The sequence below is a fragment of the Branchiostoma belcheri genome, unplaced genomic scaffold (assembly GCF_001625305.1).
Source record: "Branchiostoma belcheri isolate BF01 breed outbred unplaced genomic scaffold, Haploidv18h27 scaffold171, whole genome shotgun sequence".
Taxonomy (NCBI): domain Eukaryota; kingdom Metazoa; phylum Chordata; class Leptocardii; order Amphioxiformes; family Branchiostomatidae; genus Branchiostoma; species Branchiostoma belcheri.
In genome coordinates, this window is record NW_017803169.1 from 138,620 (window position 1) to 152,768 (window position 14,149).

The 14,149-nt window shown below is 40.6% G+C and overlaps 1 protein-coding gene across 2 annotated transcripts; it reads left to right on the forward strand.

Annotated features, from left to right (window-relative positions):
- The first annotated feature begins 1,462 nt into the window (after positions 1 to 1,462).
- On the forward strand, positions 1,463 to 12,112 carry LOC109466929. 2 transcript variants are annotated; one of them, XM_019764800.1, is made up of 9 exons: positions 1,463 to 1,567; positions 2,894 to 3,021; positions 5,908 to 6,002; positions 6,634 to 6,824; positions 7,909 to 8,031; positions 8,712 to 9,182; positions 10,471 to 10,582; positions 10,948 to 11,111; positions 11,868 to 12,112. In XM_019764800.1, the coding sequence occupies exons 2-9, from the start codon at positions 2,935 to 2,937 to the stop codon at positions 12,014 to 12,016; spliced, it is 1,392 nt and encodes a 463-aa protein (XP_019620359.1). In that variant the 5' UTR covers positions 1,463 to 1,567; positions 2,894 to 2,934; the 3' UTR covers positions 12,017 to 12,112. The 2 variants fall into 2 exon arrangements, with proteins under 2 accessions (XP_019620359.1, XP_019620360.1); XM_019764801.1 differs by lacking the exons at positions 1,463 to 1,567; positions 2,894 to 3,021; positions 5,908 to 6,002 and having other exon boundaries at positions 6,719 to 6,891.
- The last annotated feature ends 2,037 nt before the right edge of the window (positions 12,113 to 14,149 follow it).

Below are 14,149 nucleotides of genomic sequence, written 5' to 3' on the forward strand. Positions count from 1 at the left end.
AAATTAGGTCATCATTTGCATAATTAGTATCTGTTGAAGTTCCGCCTGCCCTAGGTTACATAGTATAATGTAAAACACTGTAATTATAGAATTTCCTCATTAATTATGCAAATAAAGTCCTCATTTGCATAATTTACATTTAATTATGTACATCTCTCTCTCAGCTACCTACACACCAAAAATAATGAAAATATGTTGTTCCTGTCTGGACTTATTGGCTTTTAAACATTTCGCCAGAAAGTGCCCTGCAGTTCCAGAACAAGCCGCTAGGGGGCCCAAACTCATATGACTTCTTCCCAAGCACGAGAGCTACCTTCCATCAAAATTTCATGACCCTAGCATGTCCAGATCGCGAGATATCAAAACCGGAAGTTGCGCTGCAGTACCAAGGGAAGCCACTAGGGGGACCAAAATCTCATCATTTCCAGTTTTTGTCACACCCTACCAACACACCAAGTATGAAACCAATCCATCCAGGCGTTCTTGAGTTATCTTGTTGACCAACAGACAGACAGAAGGACGGACGGATAAACGCAACTGAAAATATAACCTCCATGACACATTTCATGGAGGTAATAATCTATGAGGAAATGCTTTAATAGCTTTATTTGTTAAGATAAGACTGTCATTAAGTAGTGAATGTAATCAACTGATATAATCATGCAAATTAGTATCGTATTTGCAATGAGAAACAATTAAAATTACTAGTATTCAGTTGTAAATGTTATACTTAATCTCATTTGGTACAGGTATGAAGTCGTGGGACTCTTTTTGAACATAAAACTCTCAACTGCACACACACACACACACACACACACACACACACATACACACACACACACATACACACACATGCACACACACACACACACACACACACACACACACACACACACACACACACACACACACACACACACAGATAGAGAGAGAGAGAAAGAGAGATGGAGAGAGAGAGAGAAAGAGAGAGAAGCAATCTTTGTATTGCATGTCAACATGTCGTAAACTGGACCGATTACCTCGTGTGTGGGGGGAATAAAAGAGGCTGCATTAGAGAGAGCCCACCAACCGACACTCAGCCGCGAGACGGGGGTCGATATCGCCTACCAGGCAATTACGATTCATTATTCGAGTCACTTTTCCCCTGGTCACGTTCTCAGAGTGACAAATTGAACTCCTGAAGACTGTGGTTGACGGAAGAGCAACCGAAAATTTGAGGGGAGCTACGCTGTCAAACACAGCACAGATGAACTTTCATGATGGCATATTGTAAAATCCCACTGCCTCAAAATTCCAACCCTTTGGAGCTCTGCAATACTGGTTACAGTAAAACAGTGGTGCATTTTGGTCAGTAACTGCTAGGGGGCGTGATTATTCTACTGAATAGCGGAAGTGCTGTGTGCGCAACCGCGAAATTTGGATTCGTTCCTGAGACTTTGTCATCATTACCGGAGTTATATAAGCACGTATATAACACTTACATAATGCCTCAGAGCAGCCCTGGAAGCCGGCTGGAAGTCTGGAGCAGCGGAAGAGAAGCAGGGACAGACACTGGGGGCACACACAGGTTTGTAACATTCAGGAGTCTTATTGATCAATGTTAAATGTGATCGTCGTGTACAAAATGTACATAACACTGCCACAGTGCAGTGTGTAACACTGCTTTGTGTGGGATGAGGCTGGGTTAGAAACTCGCCATTTGACAGCTCGGGGGGGGGGTATACTTGAAGCAAGAGACATTTTCAGAAATTATAACCTTGCTGTGTGTAAAAGGTAATTAGCTTGAGATTTACACAATAACACTCATAATACACAATAACAGATCATAACATGTAACGTTACATTTATAGTTCCAACAGGGCTCGAAATACTTGGCGCAGATACAGGTCCTATTGACTATTGGTATTGTATTGCAGATAAAATTGGAGCTGTGCAGGTATAATTCTGATGTCAACCTGCACCTGATCAGCTAACGGTGCACTGGTACATGTGCTGGGTTATTAGTACTAGTAGATGTATGTTGATTATTATATTCTCTACTCATGAGCAATGAGTATGAAATATTCAAGAAATAACAGCAATGGTCTCTGAATAATTCTTAATATGATCCATACACCTTTACTTCTGTCTGCTGGAAGTAATTTTCAATGTTACCTGCACCAGTGCAGGTATGTGAGTAAGAAACAAGTATTTTGAGCCCTGAATCTGTTGTACTATTGTGAACGCGACTCAACCATTCATAGCAAGCAAGGAATCTTGCTAATAAAAAAAAAGTTTAAAGATAACATTTAATTTTTCTCTAGATTAGTGAAATGGTGCATTTGTAATTGTATATTTCCAGCTTCTATTATAACGCTGACCCTCACTCCTCTCCCCCTAAGTTTGGATGGAATAGCCCAAATGTTATGTAACGTTAAAACAAACATGCATATTTATTATACATGTACTGTAGTTGCGTAACAGTATATTCCAATGAAGGTACAGTTGCCTATTCCAGGCTTCAGAATCAGAGGCGCCTGGAAAGATATTACTCAAATAGACAGGTAACATGCAGGGGAGTTAGTCCAAGTGAGAGAGAGGTCTGGAGTACAATGTACAATGAAGCATATCATACGTTAAATGGCATGATTTTGTGATCAAATGTAGTCTATCTAGGATATAAAATATGGAGTATTGGATACTAAAACACTACATTCTAATGCTAAGTGGCCTAAATTAAAAATTAAGTCTATATATTATTATTACAACAATATACTATTTTTTACTTATCATCTACTATTAATTGCTGTTTCTTTTCTCTTTTTGAAACATCTGGAAACATAAGATAATTACATAATTTGTCCACTATTATTTCTAATAACAACTTATTTGGGACTCTTTTGTTTATATACAGGTAGTATCCCTGAGTGAGGTGAGGAGTGTGTATCTGGTCCGATGTTGTCAGGCGTGTCCGCCCTAGTAACCAGGTGTGTCGGCTGCATCACGACAGCGTCTCTCGTCTCCCTGCTGTGTGTTACCAAGGTAACCATCGCACTTTTCCCATTGCATGCTGGGATTGTTTATTTGTTTATTTGTTGATTAGAATTCACCACAAGTACAAACATACAAGTGGAAGGGAGGACAAAACAGGTGTATTGACACCTTTACAAGTTGTCCTCCCAAACACAACAATATAAATACATTGTATAGTGCAATACAAATTACCAAGTCGAACAATTGTTGACATGAAATACAAATTCCTACATTAGTGCTGTGTACCAGTTCGCTGGACCAGTTGATGAGTGACTTGTAAAAATGTTTAGGTTCAAGTCCAAAAAAAAACAAAACAACTGAACGTTGGAAACCAGTTCCGGACTTACATACAAACAAAATCATGTCACATTCCCTTTCTTACAATGTAAGAAAAAATGTAAGTTACATTTTTTTTACATTGTAGTTCTAAACCACCTAAAGCCTGTCAATAGATCGAAAGAATTTAATTGCACTGCAAAGTTCGAAGAATACAATTTGTTATAATATGGTCAACATGAGTTTAACTTTAGGTACCCAGCACTATGCTGGGAGGCTTAGGATGATTTGATTTGATATGATTTATTAAACTGTATAAACAAATACTAGTACTTAACTAGCCAGAGGCTATTATAAAGAGCTAGCCCTCATATTCATAACAGGACAATAAACAATCAGTTACAATTGCTAGTACTAGTAATTATTTAGATAAAATGTTTATGTATTATCTACAACGTATACATACTAGTAGGTGACCGTGTGTGCTGATTTTTATGGGTTCACCACACCACGAAGTGGTGGTGAACCCATATTGCTTTTTCTGATGTTTCTTCTTCTTCTTCTTCTCCTGCCATTTTTTTAAATGGATTCAGCTTCTTCATTTTAGGGCCTAAGGTCCTGAAATTTGGTATGGAGGTACAGTGGGCAAATACCCCTAGGCGTTTTTTAAATTTTTGTGATACAGGCTTTTAGAATGGTTTTATTTGAGTTTTTTGGCTGTGTTATAGCAAATGTATAACTGTGTTAGTGTGCTGTGTTTACCACGTCTGGGCATGAGTCATCACAATGGAATGCAGGGCATCAACCAATAGGCATGCAGCTTTCCTCTATACTTCTTGCTGATTGGCTGTTGGGATTTAACTTGATTAACACCTGCACAGAGCATTTCCACCTGCACAGAGCATTTCTTGCTGATTGGCTGTTGGGATTTAACTTGATTAACACCTGCACAGAGCATTTCCATACTGACAGTATGTCTTTATTCAAGTGTTTTGGTAGGTATTTCAAGCTTTTCTGCTCCAGCATTGGAATGCGGGGCATGAACGCTTTTTATTTATTTTGAAAATCAACAGTTTGCATTATGCAATTAAAAATCCTAACCAATAAAGTAGGGGATAGCTATCCAACTGTTGTTTTAGTTGTATGTTACTTCATATTATAGTTATATCAATGTAAATCATTGTTTTCCCTTGTGTTTCTCATTCTTTCCCTGCCATGTCGTAAAATGTGGTGAACCCATCGCTGTATTTGCTCCGAAGCAAACGAAATATTGGCCTTTCTAGTTGTTTGCTGTATTGACTGTTGAAACCTATGAAGTAGAAGTAAATTGGCAATATATAAATATGGCTTCTGAACATTTTTTTAAATCATGATCCATACTTTCTAAAGTTAAATTGGTGCAAGTAGAATTTGTCTGGGACAGGAAATTTTTACAAACTTGTTAGCTGCACCACTAGCAGGTATACTCTCATCTGCCGAATAAACATACCCCCCGGAATAAACGTACCCCCCGGACAAGCCTTCAAAATCAAATAAACATACCCCCGGAATAAACGTACCCCCCAGAAAATTACCAAAATTGACGGGTAACCTGTGTCTCTTGTACTAAAATGCGCCCTTACTGATATATGCACAAATCTTTAACTGTTATTTGCAATTAGGAATTTAAATAGACAAAAAAAAAGAGCATTTAATATTTCGTATTTTGATAAGCACCACCCATGACAATAGAACATTCAGACGAATTTATGCACGCGGTGATTGCAAAAACCGGCCCGAAAATGACGAGTTTCTCGCTACAATACACATTTATAAACGTCTTCACGTCGATGATTTGTCAATTTTTTTCACACGAAGTTGAAAAAAATTACTGGTTTTCAAAAATTAATAAACGTACTGTGCAAAATAAGAACGTACTGGGTGGATGTTTTGGCCCAAAAAATAAGCGTACCCGTATGTTTATTCGGCAGATGAGAGTAGCAGTGCAGGTGGCAGAAAAAGTATTTTGAGTCCTGCATAAAACTTTAATGATTTATTCATTACATACAACATTACAAGCATGCTACATGTATATATTATAATGCACATGGCTTGAGGCTACACAACACAGTAACCGTAGTCAAAAGTAGTCCGGGCACAAAGTAGTGCTGCACAATACTAGAGAACAGTACAGAGATTGTTCTGTGCAATAATTGGCATTGAGATGGAACCTGTGGTAAATGATAGAGGAATACGTCCGACTCAGTTTTGAGACTGTAAAAGTTGAATTATGGTGCATGTTCAGTCAGCGTAGATTTGCGCTTGGATACTTGTCCCGCCTAGTGCTGTGCGTCGGCTGCAGTTCCATGACCTCCGCAGTGGCGCTAATAAAAGAGGGCGTGAGAAGAGAACTAGCCGGCAAATTTAAGCTCATTTTCACATATTTTGTACACTATACCCTGAAATTAAACATATCAAAATTCTGAGTCTTGCTTGTGCACCCTACTAATAGTACTATGATTTTCAGTGAGTCGAAGTGAGTCACTTTGGGGTCCTTAACTACTAGTATAGAAATCCCCATAGGGCTAATACTGTGTTGTGCTGCCTTGAGTGTAATTTTGTCGCCCCCCTCCCCCTCAGACTCAATCTGCAGTATCTGCCACGCCCACCTGTCACAGACCGGGGTTACCTGAGGTCATTTGGAGAGGACTGACTACACAGACTACCAGCACCAGGTAACTACAGTTTGTATTATAAGTAATAATAAATAACTAACTTTTAAGTATCAGAAGTATTGTTTTGGGCAGCTGAGCTGTGGGTTTGTATGTCTGTTTCGGATTTATTCAAAATTGTAACATAACAATACAAGGAGTGGTTGCGCTATTGGGTCATGGTGGGGTCATGTGGGGTAGCGGCAGAGTGCGCGACTCGGAACCTAGAAGTCCCGGGTTCGAGTCCTGACATGCCACCGATCTTGTGCCCTTGGGAAAGGCACTTAACACGACTTTTGTCACTTAGCTCAGGTGTAAATGAGTATTGTCCTGTCATGTATTTTGTCCCCTGTGTTGGTGGCGGCATTAATAATATAAGTTGATAAAGAGTGTGCCGTCACCACGTCTGGTGATTACATGTTGGAAGAAAAAAAAAAATACAAGGAGTGCACTAGGCAGCAAGTATGCTGATCGATAGCGTGCACACCTACACAAAATGAACAAATACAAAACATTGTATATTCTTGGCACCTCCATTTCGTGAATGGCACTTAATTGCAATATAGTCAGGAGTAGGGTTGATTCAGCTTTAATACTTTAGTAAAACCAGACTTTTTGTATCATCCTAACGTAATTTTGGTACCATCTTCACCAGCCCGATGGACAAGCTCCATGACGCTAAGGAGGCCTGTCTGTGGGGCTTGCTGATTGGTGACGCCCTGTCCATGCCCGTACACTGGTACTACGACGCGGACGACATCAAGAGGGATTATGGGAAATGGCTGACAGGATATGTGGCACCAAAGAAACACCATCCCTCCAGTATCATGTCCCTCTCAGCAACAGGTCAGTACACCCCTTGTACAACATGGTATCACCCATCCCTTCAGTATCATGTCCCTCTCAGCTACAGGTCAGTACACCCCTTGTACAACATGGTACTCCCCCTTCCCTCCAGTACCATATATGCATGTACCTCTTAGCTATAGGTGAGAACACCCCTTGTACAATATGGTATCACCCATCCCTCCAGTGTCATGTCCCTCTCAGCAACAGTTTAGAACACACCTTGTACAATATGGTATCACCCATCCCTCCAGTATCATGTCCCTCCCAGCTACAGGTGAAAACACCCCTTGTACAACATGGTATCACCCACCCCTCCAGTATCATGTCCCTCTCAGCTACAGGTGAGAACACCCCTTGTGCAACATGGTATCACCCACCCTCCAGTATCATGTCCCTCTCTGCTACAGGTGAGAACACCCTTCAAACAAAATGGTTTTACCTACTATTATGTCCCTGTCAACTAAAGACAAGGACACCCTTCTTACAAAATGGCATCACCACACCCCTCCAATACCATGTACCTCTTAGCTATAGGTGAGAACACCCCTTGTACATTATGGTATCACCCACCCCTCCAGTATCATGTCCCTCTCATCTACAGGGAGAACACCCCTCATACAAAATGGTATAACCCCATCTCTCCAGTATCATTGTCATTCTCGGCTGTACACTGTCAGATTAACACCCCTTGTACAAAATGGTATTACCCCCCAGTATCATGTCCCTCTTAGCTAAACACCCCTCATACAATATGGTATCACCCCACCTCTCCAGTATCATGTCCCTCTCGGCTGTACACTGTCAGAACACCCCTTGTACAAAATGGTATCAGCCCATATCATATGTATTATCATATGTATACTGACATACATGTATAATCGACTTATTAGAACTGTTGATGGGTTGTGGCAATTCTTAAACTCAAAGGCCAAAAGAAGTCCAACAAAAATCTTATAGTTAGTGTGTATTGTAAACAGAATTAGCAGGCTAAAGTTTACATAGGATCATATTATTATTTTTAGATGAACTAAAAGTTGACAAATGTAGAAATATTTAATCAGAAGTTTTTCCTCCAATTCAGGCGGAAGTGGCCGCTCAGGTTTCTCCATGCAGAAGGAGGAGCCTCTGATCGGGAATGTGATCCTCCACGACAAGCTGCAGTACTGGACCAAATCAGCAGGGGCGTCTGTGCACTACCACCAAGGTCATCATCTTTGTAACTAGACATTCTGCATGTATATTAACATGTAGAACTTCATGTTACCTAATAGTCTTATATCACCACATTTTGTCTTGTGACTTGTCAATGTCTGTATGCAATTAGCCCTCGGGCATGAATTTGCAATAAACAACTTCAAAACAACTTCTATTAACTATTCATACACTACTAAGTACATGTACACAAGTCTTTGGCAAAAGGTTATGTCTTTGGTAACTTTAGGAAGATAACTCGAGAAGCTATTGATGGAGTGTCATAAAACTCGGCAGATTGATAGGAAGTTTAGACCATGCATGGCATGCTGGTGGCTTGTCATGGTCCTGCAGCTGAACTTTTGATTCTCAATATCTAGCTATTGTCGGAGGTCAACATCTTACTAAACTGGTGTGTGACGCCAAAGGGCGGTTATACCGACTATACCGATACAGTAATTTGTAAGGGAGATACTATGTAGTTTTTGTGTTTCAGGAAGAAGTGACATTAGTTTTGGCCCCTTGGCGGGGGCATTTCTTTAAAAAAACTTTTACTAACCTTATAAAATTATTCAACTATTGCAACAGCAATGTTTTCAACAATACGTGTAGTACCAAAAATTAATAACTAAAAATCAACTAAAAATATTTCAGTGATGTTATGTACCAGTTGTTTTGTTTGTTTGTTTACAGGTATGTCAGCAGGAGACAACACCCTAAACGCCCTGTGTGCCCTGAGAGTGTGTCAGACAATGGCCAGGGTTGACCCTGATGGTGACCTTTCACCTCGTGACCTCCGTTCAGCCGTCCTGGCCGACTATGTCACCTTCCTGACAACTCCGGGCTCTCATAACGACACCTACGCCGAATCCTTTCACCGCGCTTTCTTCCGCGACTGGATTCCCGCAGGCAAACCCGTCGGGAAAGACGAACTGATGAAATTTGCGGAAAAACGATACAAGGAACAGTCGTCGGGGAGGGCGGACTCGCAGCTCGCTGTGATTGGTGCGTTCGTGATGGCGGTTCCCTTTGTGCTGCACTCTGCTCATCTGCCCGAGGCCGAGGCGGTGCGGAACACGGTCGATTTCGTGCGACTGACCCATCCGCTCCCGCCATCACAACTAGAACCCTACGTGGAGTTGTACGTCAAGTCCCTACATGCAGGTAAAACTGTTGTGCAATGTATGTCTCTATGTGTCAGTAATGTTAGAGTGTGAAAGGAGTTAAAAAATGTCCTCCTAGCAACCAACCATTGGCATAGTCGTGTATGGCAGCAACCATCTCCATTTCTGTAGCCTTTGGGCCACACAGTTTTGCAATCACTACAGCAGGGGGCTAGTATTTACATGTGTAATTTGGATCCCATACTCTTCTCAAATGCTGAGTGTTCTAAGCAGAGAAAGCAATATTCAATTCAATTCAATTCAAGATGGATTTATTGGTTCTTCACAGTTAAAAACAACTGAATTGTAAACCAATTTACAAAACATTAGTATATTAAAACTACAGGTTTGCAATCAATATAGGCGTACGATTAACAGTATGTACGATTTTTAAAGTCTCGGCCGGGAATCAAACTCATGACATAACAAATACAAGGCGAGCACTCTGTCCACTAGGCCACTGCACTGGTGAAAGGAGCACAAGTCAAATTGGGAGGAAGGTAGATGGTATTATTTTTGGCAGGACACTTTGTCTCACATTTTTAGTGGTGGAAAGAATCCTAGCTTTAAGTTTTCTCTTGTATGTATGACATCTGTACAAAGAACATGATTGTACAATGTAGATTTTTTGTGTACATATGTAGGTTGACAATTTTGCATTGAGCCATTGCAGAAAAATTAACATGGCATCTAAGAAAAATGGACATGACTTGTACATGTAGTTTTCAAAATCTGACCTTCACCAAGGGATTGAGCTGACCTTTCAATCCTGCACAGATTCTAGATCTGTCCTACAATCTCCAAGTTTGTTTCAATATATGAAAACTAGTGATGCATACCGGTTCACTGGACTTGGATCCGGACTTGTAAGAGTGTTTAGGTTCAAGTCCAAAAAAACCTAAAAGTTAAGAACCGAGTTCTGACTTATTACAGTAACTATAAAAGACCATTTTTCTTTCCAAACCACCTAAAACCTTCCGTAGATTGTAAAATCTTGGCTGCAAAATGAAGAAAACATTGCCATCGGGCATCGTCAAGTACCGGCCTCCATGTTATGTGGCCAAAGTTTCACCCAGACAACATTGCAAGGTTGCCAACATGCAATTTTGTATATGCCATGGGTTTAGGTCCGGACTTACAAGTCCGGAACTGAACCTAAACCTCTGGACTTGAATCCGGACCTGAACCTAAAATTGAGTTTAGGTATGCATCACTAATGAAAACCCAATTGCAAAAATATATGTAAGACTATTATCACTGATATATCTGATTTCTTGTTGCTTCTTCAGTTCTGAATGGTGCCAGTCTGCAGGAGAAGGCAGCAGAAGCCCTGCAGTCTCCCCTACTCGGAGGATCAGGCACGTGGAAGAGGGTCCAGGCCTTTTCATCTGAAGCTGCAGGGTGAGTAAGTTATGGTAGCACATCAGCAGAACATACTACGTATACATACAAATCTATGTAAAGTATTGGGCATACCAATTTTGCAGAACCTCTTGCTTGAGTAGTGCTCCTGTATCTAAGGATAACATTCCTTCTATAGCTTTCAAATGTTGTGTTGGCAAAATTCATAATCCAAGGTTACAGAGATAAAATTTTCAGCAACCACTGTCGCCTTCATCTGGATAATTAGTGACCAATCACTTCAAAATCTCATGAGAGCCACAGCCACAGAATAGGTAATTTCTTTACTTCTAGTTGAAGAAGTAACTAATGTAGAATTACATGGCAGACTGAATGTACCAAGTAATACATTTCGTTTTCAACAGATATGCTAAAGGTTCAGACATGCGGCTGTCTGTGTACCAGGAGGCAGTGGGACACTTCGGCCTGGCCTGTTACATCAGGGGTTCTCTCACATCACTGTTCTTCCTCGCTCACGAGTTCCACGATGACATGGAGGGAGGAGTACTCACTAACACAAACGTTGGAGGTAAGACAGATAATACTTTATACATCTGTTGTTAGAAGAGGGAAGAGAAATGTTAATGACAGATCTGATGATTAGCATTAGCCTTATGTGTTCAACTGTTTTGTTAACAATAGATGTAGTGTGGCATAACTTTAGTTGTTTTGTTTCTCTGTTCAGTAATGCTACCTGTAATGATTATTTATGTTGATGTTTTTGTGTCTAGTTCACAAAGGCAAGAATGTCCAAATTCCTTCCTTCCTTCCTTCCTTCCTTCCTTCCTTCCTTCCTTCCTTCCTTCCTTCCTTCCTTCCCTTTCTTCATTTAGTCCTTCCTTCCTTCCAATCTTCTTTCCCTTCCTTCTTCCTTCCCTCCTTTCTTCTTTGTTGTTTCTTACAATTTCAATCATACATTGGCAGGGACATGGTGTGCCTGGCCTTTGCATATTGTCACCTCCGTGAAAAATGGAGGTATTTTTGTCTGTCTCTGTGTGTTTCTGCATATTTGTCGTCAAAATAAAATGTCCTCTATGGATTGTAATGATATATAGTACTAGTATGTATGGATAGGTCTTGGAAAGACAATGGTCAAGACTCAAGGTTAAATATGGACTTCCTGATGGCTGACCTTGGTACTAAATCAGTTTGACATGTTAGACATGCTATAGTTTTTTTTTTCTGGTGGCAGGTAGCTTATTTGGTCACTATGAGTGGTGGAAGTTTTGTTCCCCCTGACAGCTTGTTCTGGTCTACCGGTTTAACGAATCCTCCTGTCCTGCAGGTGAGAACTGTCACCGTGGGGCGGCCCTCGGCGCTCTCCTGGCTGCAGCGGCAGGAAGGTCGGGACAACCCCTCCCCCAGGGGCTGAAGGACGGGCTGGGGTCTGCACGGAATGACCTCATGGCTCTGTTAGCTAACAGTAAACTCTGAACCATCATCCGCAGTATACTGGTACTAAGTACCGGTACTGTACCACAAAAATCATTCAGGTACAGGTCCAAAATACAATGTACCTGAATAGACACACCCAATGATCGACTTAATTTTATGGATGACATCCACGCGCGCATTGATATTTGCCTGCTGGCTCTAGGCCTGTGTAGTCCATAGTAGTTTAGCAACAATGCGGTGGTAACTCTGGAGGATGGCACCCAGGCTACTGAAGCTCCACAACACAAGAACCAAGTACATATGTACATTACTGATTTATAAATTTCGCAAAAAGCCAACATATGCCGTATTGACGTATACGTTGCTAAGTACTGCCGCAATTTCACAGTACCAGCTTTGCATTCCTGTGGTTCAGAAGCATTTTTATTTTTGGCTTGACTTTTTGTTTTAAATCGCCCGCGCGCACTAGTTTGGGGGTCTTCAGAGGATGTCATCCATAAAATTAAATTGGTGTGCCCTTATATACAGGTACACAAGAATCCTGTTACTCAAGCAACTATATAGATTTTCAAGTTTTTTTAGTGTATCTCATTACCTGGATGTCTAATTGTCATCGACGTATCTTACACTTAGTATTTCCTTGTTGACTAATTTTTGTTACCGTGCTATATTCCTATGGCAATGATGACAAATTTAGTCCTGGAAAAAAATTTGGAAACTTTGTATGCGTGTTGAAATCAGCACCACTTTTGATATGATATGAGATTAGATTTGAATCTATTGGGGTAAAAGAATCTCAAGAACCTGATGCCTCTGATTCATTGTTGACAGTGAGCCAACATGCCCCCTGACCTTTCAGAAGTAAATATTTAACAACATACTGTGTCCTGAAATGTAATATGCATGGTAAACTGATCCGCAACTGTACACGTCATCATGAAAAACTATTGTTCATTTACATTTGCTTTATTTTCTCAACATGTTTCTTCGCCTGATCTGAAGCTTAAGAAAGGATGCATGGACGGGCATTTTTACCTGTTCCATATTTTATTCATGCAGTGAATTAAGATAAATCATAAATAAACCAGATTTTTATTGCGTATATTTGCCGTGTAGTCTGACTATTGTACGCATTACACCTTTTTTTCAACTGCAACTTTCTACAGTGGGCTACAGTACTGTTCAGAAAACTGATTTCCTCAGGTAGGAAACTCTCTCACTAAGTTTCAACGCAATCAGCTAGAAGAGTTTATTGCAAATTCGTGCCCGGAGGCTAAGGCCACACCAAGTAAATTTTATGGATGACGTCCGCGGGCGCATTGATTTTGGCCTGTTTCTAGAAAAAAAAAACACAAGAAATTCCGCTTCCTGTAACTATGACCAAAGAGTCACGACAGTGCCGCAAATCATCAGATTGACGTGAAACCCGTAACGCAAAAACAGGACAGGACGACAACTGCTGTTCCATCTGATTTATTGCTGGTTTGATGATGAATAAAAGACTTCTTGCTTGTTACGCTGTGTCACCTCATTCAATTTGTGTCCAACATTTGTCATCTCTTAGTATATTTCTAATCTAGGCATCTTGTTTTTAGGGCCCTTCTTGTGTTTTTTTTCGCCCTCTCGCATTAGATTTAGGGTCTCCAAAGGACGTCATCCATAAAATTTACTTGGTGTTGCCTAATTGCAAATTACAAAACATAAAAGAACAATGAAATAGAGTATAAAATAACAAGTCTACATGATAAAGGTTAGCTGTCTAGAACTATGACCCCGTTTTATATTCCTAGATTCTTCAATCTGGTAGAAACTGTCCAGGGTTTTGGTCTCGGTACTCTCCGGATTGTCAGTCTGATCAAGTAGGTATATATATATAAACTTTGATTTAAACCTCCTACGTCTGATTTGGGAGGCCACTCGGGGGTTGTCGAACAGGCTACGTCTACCACTAGTTATGTTTACCGAAGGAAAATATATTGTTTTTGCACTGTTTCTTCTTCCGTTCCAAACACTGACCTGGTCAATGACCTGAACCAGACCGTCTGTCACCATGGTGACTGGTGTTGGGTTACATAATGTTGCAATTTTATAGTAGGAGGGATTTAGACTCCTGTCACCATATATGTGAATGTGTTTGAGCAGATATTATGCGAAGGTAAACATTATGCATTT